The 24,766-nt window shown below is 39.6% G+C and overlaps 1 protein-coding gene across 1 annotated transcript in view; it reads left to right on the plus strand.

Annotated features, from left to right (window-relative positions):
- TPH2 (tryptophan hydroxylase 2) overlaps positions 1-24,766 on the plus strand; it is a 49,882-nt gene continuing 25,116 nt past the window's right edge. The window contains exons 1-8 of the mRNA XM_036400997.2: positions 1-108; positions 2,970-3,122; positions 5,322-5,505; positions 5,614-5,714; positions 8,535-8,602; positions 14,632-14,828; positions 16,603-16,738; positions 21,300-21,426. Coding sequence (XP_036256890.1) covers positions 4-108; positions 2,970-3,122; positions 5,322-5,505; positions 5,614-5,714; positions 8,535-8,602; positions 14,632-14,828; positions 16,603-16,738; positions 21,300-21,426 — 1,071 coding nt within the window. The 5' untranslated portion in view covers positions 1-3. The remainder of the gene's footprint in view (positions 109-2,969; positions 3,123-5,321; positions 5,506-5,613; positions 5,715-8,534; positions 8,603-14,631; positions 14,829-16,602; positions 16,739-21,299; positions 21,427-24,766) is intronic.

Below are 24,766 nucleotides of genomic sequence, written 5' to 3' on the forward strand. Positions count from 1 at the left end.
CCCATGCAGCCCGCCATGATGATGTTCTCCAGCAAGTACTGGGCGCGCCGGGGCTTCTCCCTGGACTCGGCCCTGCCGGAGGAGCGGCCCGCCGCCGGCAGCCTCACCGTAAGTGCCGGGACGGGCAGGGCGGGCCGCCGCGGGGTCGCGTTCCGCCGCGGGGTCGCGTTCCGCCGCGGGGTCGGGTTCCGCCGGGGCCGCTGCTGGGCAGCCGTGCGTGCCCCTCGCTTCGCGGACAGGTCAGCGGTCTCTCGGCAGCTGCAGGGGCCCGTGAAACTAACTTTGCTGTCGAATCGGGCCCCGTTCAAAACGTTGCCTTAAAAGTGTCGTAAGTAACAGAAAAAGTTTTATAAGCAATAGAAACCTTACTGCAGAAATGTACTGTATTGCTAGTGGAATAATAGAAAAAAAGCATCGGATCCAGCTCAGATGGTTTTAAATGCTTGGATTTTTGAAAGCCCTTGGTTAGTCCAGCGGGCTGTACACATCAGCAGGGACTGCCTTTTCAGGGCGCTCGTAAGGCTCACAGCACGATCTGTAAAGCATTTTTGGCAAGACACAAATGCCGTGCACCCCCGCTGCGTTGGTGCCGGTGGATTTGCTGCTGTGTTCCGGCTTCTGCCGACGGGCAGGGGCGCAAGGACACGTGGGGACGCCGTGCCAGGGCACTGTGTGAGATGGAACCACCGTGTCAGGAGATGGAAATGGTTCTCTGCAAGGTGATGACATGGGTGCAGCAGGTGCTTGGGTGGTTTCAAGCATGGGACAAACTTCTGTATGCTAACAGGTAAACGTATGTGTGATTAAATGAAGCAACCTGCTCTGAATACATGAAATATTTAGGATTATAAAGACTGTGACTCCAATAAAATTTTGCAACAGATGAAGATTTTTATCACTTGGGTAAAACCAGCAGAGTACAGGGGTTTGTACCAGTTTAAAATTGGCCTACGCTCCGTAGTAAAATGTGTAATATCCCTATTTCTACATGCTCAGCTTCTATTAAAAACATTGAATTAAAAGGAATAAATTTGTTTTGCTATATTTATGTTTGAGTTACTTTCTTCACTGAGTTGTACTGTAAATGACTTCTTTTCCTGAGGACTTCCACTTGCTCCAGATAATTAATTTTCATTAGGAAAGTTGGTCTGTTAGGCATTGTTTAATTGTGAAGTGTACTAAAAGTGTACTAATGAACATGGCTAATAAAATTCAAGTTCATCCTCTTCTACTGGGCTCATAACAAATAGGTGTTCATTTTAGTTTTCAAATTCTTGAGAGGGTCTTTCAGTCATCACTTTGGGTAATGCTCTCTTGAGAGTATTAGGGAACCTGTGATGGGCTTGGAAAGTGCTGAGTGCCTTTGTTTTCCAGAGGAAATGACAGTATTGGGGTTCTGGAAAAACCACAGATGCTGTAAAAGCAGCACCTTTGCTCCTTCATCTGGAGGTTGTGTGCTTGATGTATGTGAAAAGAACTTATCCAAATCCTAGATATTACTGAAGTTAAAACAAAAAATGGTCTTCCCCATGACTATCCCTGGGCAACCTTCCTATCATATCAGGTAGGAGCAGACTCATGTAAGTTCAATTGCCAAAAAGTAAACATGTGTGAAACCATTCATATATCATTCTGCAGACAAATTGGCTTTCCAGATTGTTTTCTTGTGTTCTATTAAACGGTGAGAAAAGACCACAGGGACTTAGCATGTCCTGTGGCTGATTTAATGTGCCATTAAATGTGGCTGATTTCACCTGTGCCATGTAAAGAGTGTTAAAGATCTATTTAAAAAGCTGAATTTTCTGGTTATTTTCTGTAAGCTGCTTTAGAATTTACCGAAATACAGTTTAATCCATTTGAAACATTGAAATAGTATGTTTTTAATGTATATCTGCACATTTTTTATGGATTATGACAAAGCAGTTAGCATCTCACTGGAGACTTAATTTCTTCAGGAGTAATAGCCTAAGTATTGGAAAATGCAGGGTGCTTTTTGAAAATCATGGTCAATGTTATAAAAATTGTCTATAAAGGCTGTACTGTTGGAATTTCAACAAGATTTAAGCTGATAAAATAACATTTTTTGGAAAATGATGACTGAAATTTTGTTTAAAATAGTCTTGGACTCACAAATTCTAAGAATGTAAGAGTGGCCAAGGATGTTGCAATTTTCTGTATTTTTTGAGTTCCTCAGCTAACTCATCTTCTGTGGGGTGTGAAGTTTTTCACAATGAGAACAATCAACCATCGGAATAATCTCTTGAGAGAAGCAATGGATTCCCCAGCACTGGACAGTTACAAGATGTGGCATGACAAGGGTCATCTTGACTAGACCATGCTTTTGCCAAGAAAAATTGGACCAGATAATCCTTGAGGTCCCTTCCAACTTAGTAGTCTGTGTTGCAGTCTAAGCATTTCTGTTATCATTTGTATAATCAGCAGAGGTTTTGTTTTCTCAGGTTGAATTGCATTACATGATAACATTAATTGTACTATGACAGAGAACATAAAATTTTGGCTTTAAATGTAACAACGGTCAATACAAAAATCCAGACCAGTGCACGTCTTCATAAATTGACTGGTACATGTTAGGATAGCATCCCTGTGATTTTGCAGCAATATTCAGGTTTCAATAACTGATCTGCAGGCTTTGCCAGTAATTCAGACTGTCCCCATTTGCTTCACATTTACTTCTAATGATAGCATTGCCCAAATAATGCCATCATATATGTATCCCATTTATGCTTTTTCTTAGGCTTTTTAAAAATTTTTTGTGTGGCCTCTTATACAATCTTCTCTAGCAGCTGCCTTTAACCTGTGATTCTGATTTCAAGTAAACACACGACCTTTTCTTTCAAATGAAGCCAGGATGAGTTCTGTTCGGCTATTTTCAAACAAAAATTTCTCTTGTGGGAAATTTCTCTTGCCTATTTTCATCTGAGATGACAGTGTTTTTTATCTGTTTGTAGCTAAACAGATCGAGTTCTGGGAAAAATGAGGAGAAGAAAGGGAATAAGGGAAATGGGAAAGGTGAATCTGCATCTGAAGGTGGAAAGACAGCTGTGGTGTTTTCCTTGAAAAATGAAGTTGGTGGATTGGTGAAAGCTCTCAGACTCTTCCAGGTAACGCTCACAAATCATTTATGCTGGCTAGACTGAGGACAGCTACTGAGGTCAGGCTCTTTGTTGATATCAATCTAATGGACCGTGGCAGGAGGAATAGAGCGCAGCTACACTCGCTCTGCAGAACTGAATAAAGTAACTTAAAATTTTATGGATCATTGAACAAAGCATTTTGGGCTTGTGAAGGATTTTCTGAAATAAAATTTGACAGTGATGCTGATTTTCGCGTGGTTCACTTTAGGTTTCTGACGTGATTCTCAACACTGTAAATTAGATTTGAAATTGTCTGTGCAGGCCACGAAGAAAGGAGACACTTTCAGAGAGCAGTTTGGAATCTAATACAATCAGGTGATGCTGGTGGCAGCCTTGCTTGGTCTTGGAATTAGAGAGACCTTTAAGTGTTTGCAGGGTCAGGTTTTTATGTGTCTAACTGGGATGCAAATTGTGAGGTATTGGTTCCCACATACATCTCCATGCAATCAGTGCTTGTCAGTCAGACTCCTGGTCAGAATGCTTGGAGGTGTGTCTGAGCATGATAAAAGTCTTAAGTTGTTCAGTCTGTGCAGTGAAGAGAAAGTTAGGAGGTGTCTTGGAGCCTGCCTCTCAGACCAAACCATCATAGGCATGTAAGTGTGGGACCACTGGGTGTTACCAGCCCTCACTCATGGAGGCTGGCTCTGGGGACAGATTCCCAAGGCTGGTGTAGGCTAGACACATAGATTCTCCAGCCAAGAAAAAGAGGTGAGTCTGACCCACAGGAGGGAGCCTGCCAGGAAGCAGGTTGTTTGACAAAAAGAGGGGAAACCTAAGTGAGTGAACAGAAGTTGCAGTAGGAGTTGTCTTTTCAATGCAGCTGTTCTCTAAGGGTCAAGTGTCCCGGTGCAGCTCTGGCTAAAATGCTGGTATGGGTTCATAGCTGAAATTCTGGATTTAAACATCTGCTTAAACCCCTTCCTGGGAATAAGCATAGAATGCACTCTGGAAGATGTGGCAGGGATCTCCACCCCCATCCATGTAGTCACTTAACGATTTCAGTATTGCAGGAGGGAGTGCAGGGTTTTGTTCTCAACTTAACTTAGGGAAAACAAAATTGGATTTGTTATGTGATTGGATTGCTCCACTGCATACACATTTATGGAACATGCTAGTGAAAGAACTATGTCTGTATATCCAGAAGTGTAAAAACAGACACTGCTGGTTAGCTCTGCCAGAGGACACCTCCACCTGCAATGGACATTTATGTAAAATACAGCAGGCATTTGGAAATACAGACATGAATTTCTTCCCATTTGGATAGTCAACAAATGTTTTATTGGCTTCACTGAGTAAGTGCAAGAATAGTTGTGAAAAGTAACAGATAGTTTCTGTCTAGCAAGGAAAAGGAAAAATCAGAGTCTGTAGGAGGTCAGTCGCGTTAAGAACAGCCATCTAATCCAACCTCCTGTTTTGAAGCAAGGCTGTCACTCTAGATCAGGTCAGCCATGGCACATTATGGTTATCTGTCTCTGCATGATACCCTTGGCAGACCAGTAGTTGTGGTGGGAGAGAGACCCCATAGGAAAATTTTCATGCTAGAAGTATTTACACTGTGATGTTTGTTGCATGATTTGTGTTTGATGGGGACATTGAAATAGTGAATAAATTGAGTTAGATTTTAATTGTATTGCTATTAACACTTCATGTTATTGATAATTGCATAGTAGATAGGTGAGGATTGATATGTGTCTATTCTCATAAAAATATTTTCTTCCTCATGGAGTAAGGTACATCAAGTAGTATGTTTAATAACATCTATTTAAAGATGCACACTCAATTGTATTTAAATTAACATTATTATGATGCAAATTTCCAATTAAAATTGCATTAGAATTTAATATTTATAGCAAAGATAAATAAAAATTTGCATTAAATTTAAAAAAGTGTAATATGTCCTCTGTAAGAGATTGTTTTTGTGGACAAAATGAAGTTGTTATTTGGTTTTCTTCATTAAAAATAATAATTTTATTTTTACTTTCCAAGTAAGTTTTTTTTTTTGTCATTTATATTTATTATGTGTCACTAACTAATCCTGTAAATAGAAAAAGGGAGTACTTTCAATAAAAAGGCCTTTTAATAACTGGAAAAACTTTCCTGAGGAATGTGCCACCAGTATTGCTCTTTGTATATCTGTAGTTCATCTGCTGTTTCATCTTTCCACAGGAAAAACACGTGAGTATGGTTCATATTGAATCACGAAAATCAAAGAGAAGGAATTCAGAGGTGGAAATTTTTGTGGACTGTGACTGCAGTAAGAAAGAATTTAATGAACTGATCCAGTTGCTCAAGTTTCAAACTAATATTGTATCTCTCAATCCACCGGAAAACATCTGGACTGATGAAGAAGGCAAGGCTGTTTGTGTATCACTTGGTTTAGACACTGACAGATGTTTTGCACAGGTATCTCCATGATCTTACTCTCCAGTGCATTCAATGTGCATTCTGTCTCCTACAGATCTCGATTGTGTCCCTTGGTTCCCCAGGAAGATCTCTGAGTTAGACAAATGCTCTCAGAGAGTTTTGATGTATGGATCCGAGCTGGATGCGGATCACCCCGTAAGTGTAACACAAAATTGCCTGTAGATGATTTGTCGGGTTATTTGCCAGTCCAGTAAAAAGCCTATTGACTGCTGATTGTTTTCAGAAGATGAGGACTGGTTTCTCTTTGGTAGTTTCAGTGAATTCATTTTCCTTTTCTGTAGAAAGATACACAAAATTCAGGTGCTCCACTAAACTTATTCATTGTTTAGCAAATATATCCCCTTTTGTACTGCTTATATTTCAAAAAAAAAAAAAAAGATGTAATTGGTTGATAGAAAGATTTCAAACTTAAGAATTTAGATCAATATGAACTTCAGTTCTGCCAGAGGTATTTCTTGGGTAAGAATTGCTATTGTCAATAGAGAAGAAAGAATTATGAAGGAATTATTTGGCACTCAGGCAGTAATTACAAGATAAACCAGAGAAACATGTTGCTGTTTTTGGTGAATGCAGCAAAGGGAAGGTGTCTCATTGTTTCTCAAAATCTCCTGACTTTGGTGGCAGGAGACAAGCCTGCATGCACAAATGGTATCTGTAGTAGTGTCAAATGCTCAATGAAAAAGACAGAAAAAAGGGGTTTGTTATTGTTTTATTTTTTTTTGCTAATGGCTATAAATGTTTAACCTCTGAGTCTTTAGATGGCAGATGATTGCAAGCATTTGTGTTAAAATACTTTCTAAAAATCCAAGTTTCTACCTCTGAATGACTTGACTGAAAGATACTGGTGATAGATAGTTATATTAATTCCTAAAATAGGCTGGATTAAACTGGTACTGTCAGAAATTTCCAGCTAAAAGGAAGTAGGCAGTGAAATAAGAAATCTGACCATAAGACTGTCTTGTAATAGAATCAGATTAAACCCTAGCTGTAGATGTTAGGTTCCTTAGTTTTTTGTTGCACACATTTTGTGCTGTGGTGGGAGCTCAGGCACAGATCCTCACCCCTGTGCACACAAGCCAAATGGAAACCATCACAAGATCCATGGCAGCCCCACTGCCATGGTGTCACCTGTCCACATACCAGCCACAATCATCATCATCATCATATCATCATCACCTTCACCTTGCTGGTTCTCAGCCTCCTCTATGACATGGTAGCCCTTCCCATACTGAGGGCCCATAGTCAGGGAGCACATTCCTGAATCCTGGTTTCTGCCATGTACTTTTTGATGACAAACTAGGATTTAATTCACATTTTCTCCAAAAGGAAAAGACTGTTGATTATCTTCAACCATTTACCATAATTTGGTTCAAACAGAGGTTGTAGAGACAGCTCATTCCAGCTTTGAGTTTATGGCTCTGACAGGCCATTAGATGCTGTTTTATGTTCTGAGCTGGTACCTTTATTAAATACTTGAGCGCTCCGCTGAAAATTTGCCTTCAGTTTTACAGAAAACAAAAAAAGACATTTGCATTATATGAATATATATTTTACACTTGGGAGGACTCTTACAAACACAATTTACACACCATTTGTTAGCCTATGCAGCATGCAAGATGTTAGAAATGGGGTAAGACCCTTAAATCTGTGACTGGCCTTTGAAAGGCCGCTCCAGTTTCCTGCCCTGTTCCACATACAGCAGCGGCATGTATGTGCCAGGGGACCAAAGGGAATTATCCCATTGCAGAACCTGTAAGGATAGCACCACTTCAACAGCTTAGCCTTAACCCACTCCATAATGGTTAATGATTTCAGTCTCAGTTTCATTACACTTGACAGGTTTTTAAGTCCCCTGTGCTGTCTTCCATCACTTTCCAGATCTCTTGAATGGTCTTCAGCTGAGTAACTCAACATTTGCCTCAATAGGTATTAAGGAGACAAGGAGGCTCCCCCAGATTACAGCAACTTTTTGCGAGTCAAAGAAGTTTTCTGTGCAGGAGTGGAGGTTTGAAGGCTTTCTGTAGTCCTGTGAAATCCTCCCATACTCTGTCCCAGCAGCACAGCTTTGGTTATGGGACAGTAAAATGTCTCCTGAGTTTTATGGAAGCTCATACAAGTATTTCAAATCAAGCAATGTTATCTTTTAATTTGTTTCGGTGTTTTGCATGTCTATGTAAGCACTAAGGAAGAAAGACATTTTAATTTTCAGCATTTTAATTTTCAGGGGGAATCTTAAATGCACTTTCTGGGCTACTAACTGGGTAACATAGATAACTCTAATCCTTTTTTATCTTCAAGGAGTTGGCAGTTCTACTTTGAAAATAGTTTACTCTTCTTGTAGTCCAAACCTGAAGTATCTTTATATTTTATAGATAGAGCTGTAACTGGTCAGCATGTATGTGTTATACAGCTCTTTTTGCTCTTAATGTGGAAAAGGTGTGAACCTACTGTAGTCCATGAGGTAGAGCCCTCCCTTTGTAACTCAAACTGGTGCTGGGGGCTGATGGTTCTGTTCCCAATGTGTTGGTTAAGATGGCAACTGCTGAAAAAAGAATCTTCAAAATGAGTTGCATATGATCTTTAGATGCTTGATTCTAGTGAAGAAAGATTATAAAGAGTATGTAATTATTGTGCTATGCACCTGTGCATAGATCTCAGTTCAGATCATAGAAAGCATGAGTGAGATAAAATGACAGGAAAAGAGTTTTGCTTTTCAACATCTTGAATGAATGACTGTACTTATGAACAAAGCTCTCTTGAAAGAACTCCTGTGGAACTCTGGTAAAGAAAAGAAAGAAAAGAAAAATCCTTATTTTCTCTTGCAGTCCAGTAGACAGTGCAAATCAAAATAAAATGCAATTAAGTACTAAAGAAACATTTCAATGATTTATTTTATAATTCTTACAGCTAATTTTATGTTCTTATTGTAAATTACTCTCTTCTTCCTTGCTTAAGGGATTTAAAGACAATGTCTATCGACAGAGAAGAAAGTACTTTGTGGATGTTGCCATGAGCTATAAATAGTAAGTACTGGCATAATTCTTCCCTGTGCTGCTGACTAGTTAGAATTCATGCTCTACTTAATTCTGTAGGATGAAGTTTAACAGTAGACAAAGTCATCCTTTAAACTTTGACTAGTTTAGTGTAGGCTATAAATTATGAACCTGATACTTGGAATCCCCTTACATTTTTGATACAGCTACAGGCAAGTGAAGCATTTGAAAAGCAAGCACTCTCTCTTGTAGCATTTTATTCACAGCTGCTTAAACTTTGGAAAATATTTTACAGATATTTGCATGCCTTACTGACAAGCTGATGCACTGCTAAATCACACATATCTAGCATCCCTACATAGTTGGAAGAGCTCACTAAACCCCAAAATTATTATTTTCTTTTGACGCACGTACTATACTGGGCTGAGGCCAATTGCATGAGGTTCAACAAACCAGGTGCCAGGTCCTGCACTTTCAACAACCTGCAGTGCTGCAGGCTGGAAGAAAATTGGCTGAAAGCTGCTCATTGGAAAAGGATCTGGAGGTGCTGGTCAGCAGCATCTGACCATGAGCCAGCAGTGTACCCAGGGGGCCAAGAAGGCCAATGGCATCCTGGCCTTTATCAGAAATGGTGTGTTCAGCAGGGCCAGGGCAGTGATTCTCCCCGTGTACTCAGCACTGGTGCAGCCACACCTTGAGTCCTGTGTCCAGTTTTGGGCCCCTCACTGTAAAAAGGACATTGAGGGGCTGGAGTGTGTCCAGAGAATGGCAATAGAGATGGTGAAGGGGCTGGAACTCAGGTCTGATGAGGAGTGGTTGAGGGAGCTGCGGTTGTTTAGCCTGGAGAAAAGGAGGCTCAAGGAACACCTTATTACTCTCTATAACTGCCTGTAAGAAGGTTGTGTGAGGTGGGGGTTGGCCTCTTCTCGCAGATAACAAGTGACAGGATGAGAGGAAATGGCATCAAGCTGTACAGGGGTTTAGACTGGTTATTAGGAAACTTTTTTATTGAAAGGGTGGTTGGGCATTGGAGTAGGCTGCCCAGGGAAGTGGTGGGATTACCAACCCTGGAAGTGTTCAAAACGTGTTTGGATGTGGCATTTTGGGACAAGGTTTAGTGGTGAACATAGTAGTATTGGGTTAACAGTTGGACTTGGCAATCTTAAGAGGTCTTTTCCAACCTTAGAATTTTGTCATTCTATGATTCTACTGGATGCTGCAAAATGCCATTCATCGGTTTTGCCAATATAGCTCTAAATTTCTTTGAATTTAGTCAGTGCATTTCTGTGTAGTTAGAGAAGCTGATGGCTTGTCTGCACAAGTACACTGCAAGTGTTTTCTCATTCTGTTTTTTTTCCCCCCATTTCAAGTCAGTATTTCCAATTTGCTACAGTCTCTGGAAGTTAGGAAACTTGCTGTTCTACCTACAAACACCTACTGTGTTGCAATTTTCTTGTCACAGGAGCACTCAACTAGTTCTAATCCTACTTTAGGTTTTATTTGCAACAGGTTTAAACCCTCATTCTCAAGGGAAAGAACATATTAATTTCATGCTCTTTTCCATTTTCTTTTCTACACTTCTTTAGGTTTTTCATTTTTTCTCCTTTGAGATTTCTACCTACATGGTTTAAGAATATGAAACGTGCAATTTTTTCCCCACTTATAGGAGGCACATCCTGTCAGGAATCAAGTCAAAACTGAATTTCTGAAGGTTTTTCAGTATAAGGCTATTATACAGCCTGCAGGAGGCTGGGGAGACAGAAGGATTAAGTCAGTTTTTGACCATATAATTCTAATTTTATTTTTTCTCTACTGTTGTCCCAAGGCAGTCATTAAGCTATTACCAGTCTTACACACGTGTAGGTGCTAGTGTTCTTTCCCCTTTCTTTCTGCCCACAGTGGTATTTGTTTAGCTGGGTGCTCACGACATCCATCCAGCACACTGAGCTGCTGCCTGCTGGGGCAGGTGTTGATTAGTAGAGAAGCTCTCTAGGCTGCCCAGGTAAGCCCTGAGTCTAGCCAGCTTTCAAATGTAAATTGAGAGAGCTTTTTTGTTAGAATGTTTGTTTAAAGCTGATTGATTTATTATCTTTCTTTTAGTCTAATGCTTGCAGTGAAGTCAGTGCTTCTTGTCATTTACTGCAGTGTGAAATGTCAAGTGGATACCTGTGGATGAGGGCAGGCTGTGTGTGCTCTTAGGCTCTTTCAGTAAGTGGGATAGCTCTCCATTTATCCATGATGGTGGTAGTACTGCTGTGCATTTCACAGCTGCTAACTTGCTGGTAAGATCTTCCTTCCTTCTCCCTCTCAGCTGCCTAAGTGCTGGAAAGGAGATGCAGCTGGTTTACTAAGCAGTAATTGGTCTTTTGCTCCAAAGTGTGGCCTTTTTTTCCACCCTGAAACCAGAAGAGAAACACCTTTTTGCAAAATAACAGAAAGTAATCCTGCATATTTCCAGAAAATAAAACAAATCAAGGAAAGGAAAACATTTTCCTTCTTTAGATTTTGAAGGCTTAAGACAATTTTTGCAGGCACATTACAAAAATGACACAATCCGAACCAGAGGTTATTTGAGGACCAGATCTTGTACTTCAGCAAAACTTGTCAAATATACTCCTTCATTCCACTCATCTTTTCAAGACTTTAAAAGATTGCAAACTTGTCCTATTATTATAAGAACAAAGAAAAGAAGAGGCTTCAAATACTCTTAGACAGGTGCCAGAAAAACTGGGAGACCAGTGCTTAGGGCACTAATCTAACATGTATCGAAATCTCATTCATACTTCAGGTCTCCTGTGCTGGTTATCCTTACCCCTAGGGATGTGCTGTGTCTGCTGGTCTGTACAGTCAGCCTGTCTCTGGGTATCCATGAGACAACCCAGGGACACAACCTCAGTATCCTGTTGCAGCACCGCCCAAACCATGCTGAGGAAAGGCAAATCAGCTCAGGGAAAGCTGTGCTGCTACAGCTGGGCTGTTTCTGCTACCCACACTGGGGAGCTGAGAGTTACTATAGGTAACACTACGTCAAAGTCTTGTGACACTCTCTTCTGGTGTCTAATGACTATTTACTTATTTCCACAAAAAGAACAGCTCTTTTACAAGGGCTGCCCTCCTTGGGGATAAACATCTCTCAGTGTCTTCCAGGAAAGTGACTTTCCTAATCACTTACTGAGGCTTGATGTGTTTCTGCTTCTCATTTTGCATTGTAAAAAAACCAACAACCCACTGTTGTTTCCTTAAAAAAGCCCAGAGATCTGGCTGCAAGGAATTAGCTCCATAAAAAGTTGAGTTGAAAATCCCAGATCAGCATTTCCTTTATGAATTGCTACTGTCCTATAGCAGTAGGTACTTTGCTTTGCTTGAACATAAAGGGGTGTCCGTAACTAAGAGAGAGAGAGAAAAGCATTACCAAGTGAACTTGAAGGAGCAGGTGTTTGTTGGAGCTGGCTGTTAAGGGAAAAGACATGTTAATAGAGCACAGCAGTGAAGATAGCTGTGTGAAACAAATGGACCAAAAAAGCCATAAAAAAACGTATTCCTCCCTCCTTCACTTAGCTTCTATCCTAAAGAGAGTGAAAATGCATTAATCTTGCTAATTAGTCCTTTGAGACTGATTAGGGTTTGAAAAAGTGTTGTGAAAATTAAATCTGTAGGAAACATACGATACTTAAGAGGGAATTAATAATATGAGTTGATAGCTCATGACCGTTGCAAAATGGAAAGACCCTATTTTAATAAGGAGAAATAAAAATTCAGATTAGGTTAGTTTGTAGAGTCATCTTAACCACAAGGAAACTGGCTATACAGATTGGCCATTTCCATGATTTATTGAAATGTTTGAGTGCGAGGTGGGTCTTGCATGTTGAAATAAGAAAGTAAGAAACATCAAGTTTGCAGAGTGAGGGAAAAATGCATAGATCCTCCCACAAGTCTGGCTGCCTTGATTCTCTCTATAAAGAAAGCAGTATCATGACCAGCTGGAAATAAGATCAGCTCTCCTAGGCATGAAACCTATTAAGGAATTAATGTTCAGTGAACCTTACTTCAGTACTAATGAATTAATTGGAACAATAACTAAGTTATAAACCTTTTAGTGAGCAGTGAGTAAGCTTCAGATCCTTGATTGTGTTTATGCCTTTCTAGTGACGGGCTAGATAGAAACATGAGCTTTTCCACTGGTAAAACATATCTTCCTGCTTGATGTGCCAGTGCTGACCCATACGGTAGTAACCATAGTAGAGGTCAGGCCTAAGGAGAAGGGATGAGGCTGGGTATTCTGGCAGAAGCAAATGCATGGAGTAGCAACCTGCTTGTATCTGTCATGTACAGTACAATTCAGAATAGCTATGCTATGTTTGCCATGAGCTGGCAGGCAGCTTAAGGCTGATTAACTGTTAAGGGGGAAGACAGACACTAGACCTGAAGGACTCTCTCCCACTGCAGGATGGGCACAGACCCAGTGCAGCTCCTGTGGATGAGAAATACTTCACTAAACCTGTTGCAATTCTTGTCATGTCTGCAAAAGTGGCTGACAGGGAACTAGTGCATGTATTGGATATTCAGCAGTCCCTACCAAGTACGAGCACCTCATACAAAGTTGCCTTTGACTGACAGATAACTGCCAGGGATCAAAATCCTTTGATATCATGAAAGGCAAGGGGATTAAATGGTAAGTTTTCAATAAAGATGAGGGGACAACCACAATGAATGTAGGGCAGATGATCCTCTCTTGTGCATGTAGGGACTGCATAGCAGCAATCAAATGTGACATGAGGGCTTATTCCTTGTTACCTCATACAGTGGAGACAGGATTATGAATTGCGCAGCAGCTGCCAGCAAGAGGCCAGCACTGCGGTTCTCCTGCTGCAATGGAGCTGCCCGTGCCTGATGTGCCTGTTCAGCTGCTGTCTCTGGTGCTGGGGAAGCTGTCTGTGGTACTGGGGAAGCTGCAGCACTGGTCTGGGAGTGCCCACATTGCCAGCCCTGTGGCAGGAGAGTGAGAGATAAGGACTGATGGAGCGGAGCTGGATGCTGTGAATCCCTCTGCCAATCTGTATGTCGTTACAGTGCCAGAGAAGATGTCTGAGGAGAAGGCAGATTGCAGAGATTACACATTCTAGATTGTGAATGTTAATTCCAGAGGAACACCAAAACATTTCAAGGGGCAATTAATGACATGAGGTGATGGCCCATGGCCATGTAATGGGAAATTCCTTACGGCTAAATACAAGGCAGTGCAAGTTGGAAGGATCTCTTAGCAATGTTCACACTGTCAGTCAGTTTTGAATTAACTGTGGCTACTCAAGGCAAATCTTGGATGTCAGATTTGCAGGTATCCTGGAAGGCTCCTGCTTTCCAATGTCTGTGCATCTGTGCAAGCAAGAGGGGGCAGAAGAACAAGGCAGAATCAAAACAAAAGGAGAGATGTATTTAAGAGTTTCCCCTAGGCTGGGCTGCTGGCTCTGAGATGAGCTTCCTCCTAACATAATCCTGCAAGAATTCAGGGTTCCAAACATATCTGCATATGTAAGCAACTGTCTAAGCAATAAATACACATTTTAAAAATTGGCATCTATGTAATTGCCTAATCTTGACCCAGCGTTTGATGCTGTGTGAATATTATGTATTTTAAAGAATGCATAGAGAATGCAGTCTGTTGAAGGTCTTACTCAATCTACATGTTAGACTGAATCAGGATCTACAGCCATCCACTTGCAAATGTATCAGTGGCAGTAAGTGCAGAAATATTAGTATGGTACAGGAGCATGGTATATAAGAAATCCATCTTTCTACTAGGATACGTACAAAGATTAAGAAGCAATAAGATTGCTTAGAGAGAAACAATTCTTAAGGAAATGATAGAATACGTACATCATAACATCAAGAAATAATTCTAAGGAAGAAGCACCAAGATGTCAATTAAAAATAGTTCAAATAGTTTTAATAGTGTCATTTGCCTTTATTTAAATAATACTTTTTGTGGAAATATTGCTATTTACAATCTGCCTACAGTCTGCTTGTATTTGGATGTATTTTGTATTTTTTCTTTCCAATAGTGGTCAACCCATTCCAAGAGTGGAGTACACAGCTGAAGAAGTTAAAACTTGGGGGGTGGTATTTAGGGAACTCAGTAAACTCTATCCCACCCATGCTTGTCGTGAATATTTAAAAAACTTTCCTCTGCTGAGCAAGTACTGTGGATACAGAGAAGATAATGTGCCTCAGTTGGAAGATGTTTCTATTTTTCTTAAAGGTAAGATTCATATTTGGTTTATTAATAGATATGGTTTCATGAAAACACTTTTTTGTTAGTATGGAGTACAAAGCACATTGAATGAAAAGACTCAGAGCACTGTCAGTGGCCTTCAGTTTAGCCTGAAGTATCATTCTGGTTTTGGTGCTCTCTGTGGCAGAGTTTTTGGAGTCAAGACAGTTTTATGTAGATATTTGCAAGTATGAAATGGGGAGAAATTAATCAGCTGCACATGTAAAAGCGTGATGTTATCTTGTACAGGGCAAAAACCCTTTGGTTTGGTGGAAAGGAAAACCTGAGTTAGTGACAGATGGGGGCTTCTGATAACTGTACTGGGCATCCCCAAATATCCAGGCAGAAAAAAGGGAGAGTCAAATGCCAAGATAACTGAATTTAAAGAAGAGGGCAGGTTTGGCACACTGTTGTGTAGCCTGATGAATATGAAGCTTTCCTGAGCAGAGACCTCATGAAGCTAATCCTTTTATTTGTATGTTGAAAAAGATGTGTTGGGCACAGTAGGTGATGTGGTGCTTCTCTTTCATTTTTTAAGGACCGGTGTATTATATATTTAAGTTCAAAAATAAATTCTTAGTTTTAATTTGTAAATTGGAATGTAAATGTCAATTTGTAATGGAAATGCATCCCGTATGGACAATGTGGTAGGCATGGAGATGTTTTTAGCTCTGGAGGAAAAACCACCAAAGAGTTAATTTAAGAGTTTAATTTCTCCTCAAAGGTCCCTTCAGCTACACATATTTGTTTCTTAAACTTTTTACTCAGGAACTAAAATATTATAAAGGCAGGTGTTTGAAAAAAAAACAATAAACCAACTTACGTGCTGGTAAGAGAATAATTAGCAAAGCATTTTATCCAAATATATATATATATATATATATGGACAAGCTAAAGGAAATAAAGAATTTATAACGACAAGCTTGCTTTCCTCAGCCTGCACTTCATCCATAATTCTTGTCTGTGAAAACCTACATTTGCTAATAGCTGACTCATCATTCTTTGAATTTGATTGTGTCCTTCTGGATCTCTCATGTATTGTGTTACAGTCGCTAAGGAATGATACCAAATTGTACAGATTTTTTCTCCCTAGCTAGAAATTCAAACTCTCACACTTGTTTCAGAAATATGTTTTCAGACTACATAGAGCAGGTTGTAGTACCTGTTGCAGAAAAATTTGAAACATTGTCCTGTAAAAACTTTGAAAGAATAAAGAATTAATTTTTGAGAGAAACATACTTTTTGAAGTCACTGAATCTGAAACTGTTTCACTCTGGGACTAATCTGAAAAAAGAACACTGTTAAATATTTCAATGAGGATCTTAACTATAAAAATCAGTATTTTATTGACACAAACAATATTTTATGTGTAAAAAATAAGGACAGATTTGTTTTAATCCTATTCTGTTCTGTTAGTTTTTAAACATATTTTGCATAATTTCCAATATGCAAATTTCTCTCCCATTTGGTACCAGACAAAAATTTTTGTTCTTAAAATTTTAAGGACATCACTTAGGGTACCTTAGCATTTTTTTCTAGACAAAGCTATTCACACCAGCTTTGAAATACCTCAAGCTGTTTTCATTATACATATGCTAGCAATGCAAAATACTTCTTGCATGAAATAATTGAAAATTATGTGTGGTGATCATCAAGATTCTTTGTTTCATGCTTCTGGTAGAATAATTAACAACAGATCTGTCACCAGAAAGTGATACAGAGATCTATGTAATGTGGCCTTTTATTCTCTCTCTCCCTTCAGAGAGGTCTGGCTTCACAGTGAGACCGGTTGCTGGATACCTGTCTCCCCGTGACTTTTTAGCTGGCTTAGCCTACAGAGTGTTTCACTGCACGCAGTACATCCGGCACGGCTCAGATCCCCTCTACACACCCGAACCGTAAGTGCTGCCTTTGCTCTAGCACTGACAAAATATACTCACCAGCTTCTTAAAGGAACCAACTGAATCTGGCAAGATTGAAAAGAGGTACCTTTCTACAAAATGTGAAATTCTTCTTACACTGTTGATGACAAAATCCTTCACACTGGCGAGCCAGAATTTAATTCAAAGACTTTTTTGTTGACTTTTTACAAGGGTCTTAAATAACTGGGTTATTTATATATTGAAATTAAATTTCAGTGGAAAATTGAATTTTCACCTAAAAATTTTTAAAAAGTGTCTACAATTTTATTTTCTGCTGGACAGCTAGAAAGAAATAGTGAAAAAAAACCCCAAACCCTGAATATTTTGAAAAAACCCCCGCTTTCAGAATTTTAATTTGATCTTCTGTGTTCCCATTTTTATTTCTTTGGAGGAGGTTGCACAGCTGAACTTCATTTCTCTCCCATAACACAACACAAGCAAGCACTTGTGTTGTGTTATGGGAGAGAAATGAGCACTATTCTCATTTAGAGAATAGTGGAGCACTATTCTCTTATCAAGAGAGAATATTAGATACGTTACAGGGAAATTATGACAGAAATAAGAAACACTATAATTATGACTTTTATGGGACAGCATTGCAGCTTTTCCAAAACAGAACATTGCAAGTTAGTATGAAATATTTTGGTATATGGTCTTTTGATTAAAAGTGGGGAAAAAGAAGATCAAAGAGATTGTGGTTTTTGTCTTGTGTTATATATGTTGTATTCTGTGCAGTACTAGCAGAACAGTACCTGTCATTTAGATAATATGGAGGTAGTTTTACCAAAGGTATCTTCTGATCCTGTAACCACAGGAGTGACATTTTTTGCAGTGAATCAGTCATCAGGCAGTTAGCATGAGATTGTAGCTGTGATTTAATCTGCTTGAACCACTTGTTTGATTTTTTCCAAATTTACACAAGGGATTAATACATATATATTCAGCTCCAGTCCTGTAAACATTTGGACTCATGCCTAAGTTTGATTTCATGAATTGACTGCCAAAACATGGAGTAATATTTTGGAATATAAAAGGTTTAATGGCACTGCATACTAAGCTGTATCTAAAAATGTGGTAGCTTTATTCTGGCAGGAGTCACCAGATGGTGCTGTTAGACACTTCTCTATCTTTCTCCTCAGCATCTGAACGCAGCGAAGTACTTGCCTTGCTGAAATGCTCTGAGGCTAGCTTTGTGTGCGTGTTTCTTTTGGAAAGGAGCTGGTGATCCCTGAAGGAATTCAGTCACCTCTATAACCTCTGTAATTAGAACTTAAATCTCTTAAATTTGTAGGAAAATTGATAGAATGGAAAATTTTGAGAGGAGGGCTTGGATGGAAGGAAGGGCTGAACTTCTTCAGGTCTATTAAAAAATATCTGTAGATATTTAAAAAAAAATATGATGCAAGGGAAGTACCAGGCTTTGCATCACTGATTTCCTCTCCTGTGGGAAGCCAGTGTTTCAGGCTGCAGCATGTACCAGTGTTCAGCAAAAGAATGATGACATTTATTAACTTAGTACAAACTAGAAGAACATTCTCATCTACTGATAAGAGATTTAGGTACATAACTCCAACAGGATAAAGGCAATAACATCTTCTAGGAAGCAATTACATGTGTCTGTGCTTTTCCTGATGTTCTCTGGTTCATTGATTTGTGTATTTGAGAGCCCTGCAATTTTCAGGATGCTGCTTACACTCAGAATTATGCAGTGGATCATAGCTGATCCTTAGTAGTAATGGCAGCTGCTTCTTGGGTAGCCTTTCTGGTCATACTGTCTGGAAAGCTGCTGAGTAATAATAACAGTTGAATTAGAATGAAGATTTTTATTCCTTATTTGGGCTGAACTTAAAAATACAGGTTATAGTCTTAACCTACTGGTTCACATTAGTTGAGTAATGTATACTGACTACCAGGAACTCCATTGGAAAATTTTGACAATCCCTTTTAAAATGTGTTTACGTTTCTTTACATAACATAGAACACATAGTGTTACCAGAAGTGTAGAGTGAAAGCCTAGTGCTTTTTTAAGTCAATGGCAAAACTAAATTGACTTGAGTGGGGACAGCTCTTCATCTTCTGCAGTAGCTGCAATTCCCTGAGATCTCTTGGTTGATATATGGGGCCATAATGAGGTTTGCTGCAGGTCCTGGCTGGTGAATGTTGCATTTCAATGATATAAACCAGGTAAAAAGGCTCCCTTTGACTTCAGTGGGCTTTCTGTCAGATTTAACACCCGGGCTACAGAGCTAGATACAAATTAGAGAGTTCATTTGGTTTGATCTGTATCACTACCATATGCATTTTAAAACATATTTCTTCCTGATTTTAATTATGTTTCTACTACATTCACAGAGCTATGTAGATTTCTTCTGCTTTACTAACTAATTTACTTCAAGAAAAATCTTTTGCTGTGAAAAGTGCATTACAAAAATCTTATTTTCTCTGAGCAATGTGTGTGAATAAATTAAAGGAACTTAATTATTTTCAGAATAAGACAAAATAAAAGAATCAGCCTTGGTAGTTAAGCAAAGAATTATATTGTTTAGACTATCTATAAAGGGCCAGACTGGCAGGGAAGTCTAAAAGACTCCAATGACAGTCCCAAATACTGGTTCATGTTTCTGCCTGAGAGATTTTGTGGTTTTGGGTTTTTTTTGTTCATATTCTTTTTGCTTTAAGCTCCCCTCTTTGTAACTACACATTCAAAATACTACTTTGCATAGCTTTAATGGAAGAATCTACAAACTAAAGGCATGAGAGAAATATCTTCTGCCTCCTCATTCTTTTCCCCTTGCCAAGAGAGACAAGTTAATGGGATTAGGCTTTGTCTGTTCTCATTTTGTCTGCAAGAGTGGACATAACAAAGGTCGTGTGTCCCAGTGCAGAACTGGGAATAAGTCATCTTTGCTTATTTCTTTCTGGGGCTTGTGGCTTCAGCACAGGAAAATAGAGAGGTAGGCACTAGCTCAGGTGTCATTAGTAGTGGTGTTGCTGTAGAAACCTGCCTGCAGATGAGTGTGCTTACCTGGAGCCAGGAACTTGGAGCCAGCTTCATTGTTTGCTTCTGCTTGAACTACTGATACAAAGCTAAATATAGCTGAACTGGTGGAGTGTAGCACAGATGCTCAGCAATTAGTGTCAGCCTGCTTGGTGGAAGTAAGAACTGGTGTGTTGGGCTTCCACAGAATGGGCTTTGTGACCCATTTTTTTGTTGGAAGTTGATGGTTGGAGAAATAAGGTTCCTCCGGTGAATTGCTTGGTGCTGGGAAGTGGTGTGTCTGTCAGACTGCAAACTACATTTCCCAGCTGTCCTTTGCATTGTTAGTGAGCTAAATCTTGTAGGAGAAAAAAAATTGTTGTGATTGGAATGGAATTAATTAAAGAATTAATTAATTAGCTCTGATGGTTATCCAGTCAAGTGATGCAAACAACCAACTTCTATTTACAACTATCCACCTACACATTATCGGTTCAGACTTCTTGGTGACAATACTGAGTAAGAAGATTTTAAATTATATAGAGGGTTGTTTTTCTGTTCATGATTTATCTGAAATGTCATATTCTGTGACTTTTCAAACAAAAATAGTTTATAAAAGACAAATTGGATGATTTTCGGTAGAAGGCAGAAAACTTGATGTTTTCTCCCTGCCTTTAAAGCATTTGTTTACAGCTTAGGATAAAAAAAAAAGAAAAAAAGAGGTATGTCTTGAAAGAGACAAAAGCAAAGGAAATGTCAGATTGGATTTTTAAAGTGAACTTTACTACCAAGTCCATTATTTCCTGTGAACAAATGCAGCAAAACTTTCAAAATTGTTTGAAAGCTTTTGTAGATGATGCATGTGCACTTCCGTTAGCAGTTTTTTGTACACTTATGTCTGCACTTTGTCATGACTAACAATGCACTTACAGATGTGAACAGCTGTTCTTTTTGAAATGACTTGGATTCTCTGCTTTTTCTGAAATCTGCTTGCTGAAAAGTAGACTGCATAACAGAAGTACCCAGTAATTGCAGTAGGATTTCATGATTAAATGAGAAATTAGGCACACAGAAACCTTTGTAAATACTGCCCCATATTTCTGGGGGCAAGTGGCAAAATGTTTGATGTGGAGTGCTACCCAATTACAGAAAGAAGAATGGACAAAAGGAAGAGGGAATGTGTTGGATTTTGATTTATGTGGACAGAAAAGCTGAAAACTGTACTTGTGGGACAGCTGGCTTTCCTGTGCGTGGTTCAGTCTTCATGTCACCAAGTCTGAAAGATTGTAGTGATCAGGCTCTTCCACTCAATCTGGAAATGATGAGGAAATCACAGAACAGCTGGGGTTAAATGATGTATAATCTAGTAACAGAAGCAAATGTGTGTGTTTCTACCTACACATAGAAACTGCATACACAGGGAAGAACTACACTGTAGAAACCATGTTTCATTGTAAGGTAGGAGTCAGACCCCTGTAAAATGCCTTATGTTAAATTAATTATGGAATTATTATGGTATTAATTTCTGTAATGACTCTCTTTTTATTTCCATTCCCTTAGGGATACATGCCATGAACTCTTGGGACATGTACCTCTACTTGCTGATCCCAAATTTGCACAGTTTTCACAAGAGATAGGACTTGCTTCACTGGGAGCATCTGATGAAGATGTTCAGAAATTAGCCACTGTGAGTCAAAATCTTTTTGTGCCATGCTCTCTCATCTCTCCTCCTTTTTAGCTGATGAACTGATTTGCATTGTCATATTAGAGCTGACTACATTTTCAGGTTCCAGATGACTGTGGTTTGACAATCACAGATCTTTAGGTGTTTTTCCACTGTTTTTAAGAAGACCAAAGCTGATCACACTAAGTAATCCGTTTCAATAGTTTTTTTCTGCTTTAAGGTTCTGGAAATGAGTAAGAAAGGTAAACTTGGAAAAAAACCAAAATGTAAAACATTTTGATGTGTGCTCTGATCTCTAGACTGTTAGCTCCTCCACAGGTGGCCACTTTGGCTCTTGGCACTGATATTTCTTTACTCACTGTTCAGTTTTGCAGCTCTTAATTGTATTCCAGTGTGTGATGGATTTTAAGATGACATTGCATCCTTGCCTGCTGCTCCCCTTGGAGAATATGTAGTTACTGAGCCAAGGTTGTGCAGCAGTAGATCTAGATCAAGACCAATTGCCTCAGCCAGCAGCTGGGAGATGGATTCTCTTTTGCATCAAATGAGCCACAAGCCAGCAGACAGTGTGAGCTGTCTGTGTGTTAAAGCTGTTAGGTGCTGCTGAGACTGGAGCCTTCATGACCTTTGTGAGAGGAACCCTGTCAAGCTGGGTTGACTCTCTGCCCCCGAGCACCTGTCAGCCCTTCTCTGTTGCCATATTCCAGTAACTGGGATGCAACTCTTTGCATTGTGACATGGATTAGTGACCACTGGTCTTTATCACTTGCTTTGTTCAGTTGTTTTGACTTACCGTATATTTCCTTTGGTGGTTCCTGTTAAAATGAATGTGGCAAGTAGTTTAAAGAATGACATTGGATTAAAACCTCCATATTTATAATGCTCCACATTTAAACATTTTATCTTCTGAAAAATTCTGTGAGATCGAGCAGGGGAATTGGTTACTTTAAAATCTTGCGGCATACTGCTCCTCTTCTACACAAGTACAGTGGGGATTTAAAGGCTTGGAAAGAATTGTTGGATATGGAGTCAAATTAGGTCCAATTAAACTGCAGAAGTTTTGGTGTGCAGTCTTAGCAGTGGCTTGCAGTCCTATCTGCTAAAAAAGGCGTTTGTACCCCTTTGTTTGATTTGAATCCTGTTTGATATGAATCTTCTCGGTCCTTCCAGAAGAAGCCACTAAATTTAATCAAACTGTGTTCAGTCCTTAGTTAGACAGGCTCTGTGTCTTGATCGTGGCCAACTCCTCTCATATGATTCCGTGTGTGTTCCTTTTTTTTCTAATGGATGTCTGTGGAGAAGACACTGTTGTTTGTATGGAGGAATCATGGAAGCTGAGTGCATATTTCCACATGTACTTGGGTAGGACTTAGTACGAAACTGACCCACCTTGCCATAACATGCAGTCTCAGGAGAAACTACCTAACTGGCTGTCCCTGTAAGTATTTTGAGGAAGGTGGTATGCCCAAATATTTCAGCCCAAAATCACCTCCGATGACATGGGCCTGTTGCAGTGGAAAATGTTGGTACTGGCCTGTTTGGGTAGAGATATTAATATAAAGTGGCCTCTGAATATTATATAAATGCTTGTACTCCTCCCCCTCACAGAAGTTCCCAGTTATGACTGACTGTGTCATCTGAACAATGAGCTGCTCCTGAATCATAAAGCAAAAAATAAAAGAAGACAGCTGAATCACTTTCCCTTATCACACTGAGAATCTGATATCTGAGTCAAAGCTGATTTCTCCCCCCATGCTGGAAATAGCTCTTTCAGGTGGAAGAAACATTTAGAAAGAGTTTGGTAGTGGTTTTTTTTGTAGGAGCACAATGTGCTCCCCTGGGGCAGATGCTTGACAAATACGGAGAAGTTACTTGGCCTAAAATGTGCGATGTAAACAGCCAACTTGAGAGCTGGTAGAAAGAATACCTCTCAGTGGTGAGGGTGAGGAGGCCAAGAAATTCATTCAGCTGGGCACCAAATGTCACCTGAGGTGCCATTGACTAACTTTTGCAGCATTCAGTCCCATTTCCATCCGAGGTAAAAATCAGACGCAGCAAGCTGAGAAATGCCAGCCAAGAGTCTTAACACAGAAAAGCATTGCAGGTTCCAGAGAGGCAACTTCAAAGTAAATAGAGAAACGAATGGAGAGAGAGTATGCATATTAATGAGCTTGAATCAATATGCCCAAAGCAAGCTTGCCATTAGCCTGACCTGTTTCAAAAGATAGTGACATTAAGTGCTCAGCCATTACAGGGAGAACAATTGCATTAGGAAGAGAGGAAAACACCTCTTAGGAATTCAGACCAGAAAGAGAAGAATTATTACAGGTGATTTCATAATCTTTTGCTCCATTCTGCTCTCAAAAAGACACTGTGTATCAGCTTTGATAGATCTGCTCTTTGTGCCCTGCCATGAGCTGCAAAGGAAATGTCTGATGTTTTTGTCCCTGCAGGGCTGACACACTGGATGTAGAGCAAGCTGGAGCCTGGTGCCTGGGCAGACTAAAAGTGTTTTGTAAATTGCAATTAGTCATGTCTGTGCAGCCCCATCGAGGGTAGGAATTAAATGGGAGAGCATTGCAGGGGCCCTGGTGCTGGCCAGCTGGAGGGAGAAGAGTGGCTGCAGGGGAAGAGAGCTAAAAAGGCAGTGTGCAAGTCCCCTTCATCCTCTTGGGGTCTTGGAGTCAGATGTGGGAAAGAATAAAGGAATTGTTTCTGCTTTGTCATGAGAGTGGAATACTGAAAGAGCTGAAAGACTGTCTTTGTAGCAGTTTGTTGAGAGATTCCATTTTCATTTACAATCTTTTAGGAGAGTAAGAAAGAGGAAAGACACAGGCAAAAAAAGGCGATGGAGATTATGTTACTGAAACAAAGCAAAATATTTGCACCATCCACTTCTTTTCATGGGGTGTGGTATGATGCAGTCCCTGGTTGAGGAAATACAATATTGGCCATACATGTCTTGGTTCTAATTATTATCATCATTGTTATTCGTATCTTGTCCTGTTCTGACTGATTTTCTGAAACTACTTTTGAGCTGATTTTTCAGCATGTCTGGTCTTTCTATTTTCACATAGTACAGAAATAAAAAAGGCTGTCTTTTCTGCTTACCTATCAAACCATAAACTGTAGAAAGGACTTGACATGAGGTGTTTCAACTAATTTATATAGTATATCATTTACAACATTTAACAGCACATAACATAAGATTTTTTTCAGGAAAATTATACCAAAAATGCATCTAGATTTACATTTCAGTGTTAACTTGTAATTTGTGGACTTGGGAGCTGTCTTTGTAAATCTGCAAGTTGCTAAGCAGGAGCCTGCCTATCTTGTTAATGGC

Source organism: Molothrus ater, chromosome 5 (assembly GCF_012460135.2).
Source record: "Molothrus ater isolate BHLD 08-10-18 breed brown headed cowbird chromosome 5, BPBGC_Mater_1.1, whole genome shotgun sequence".
Lineage (NCBI taxonomy): Eukaryota > Metazoa > Chordata > Aves > Passeriformes > Icteridae > Molothrus > Molothrus ater.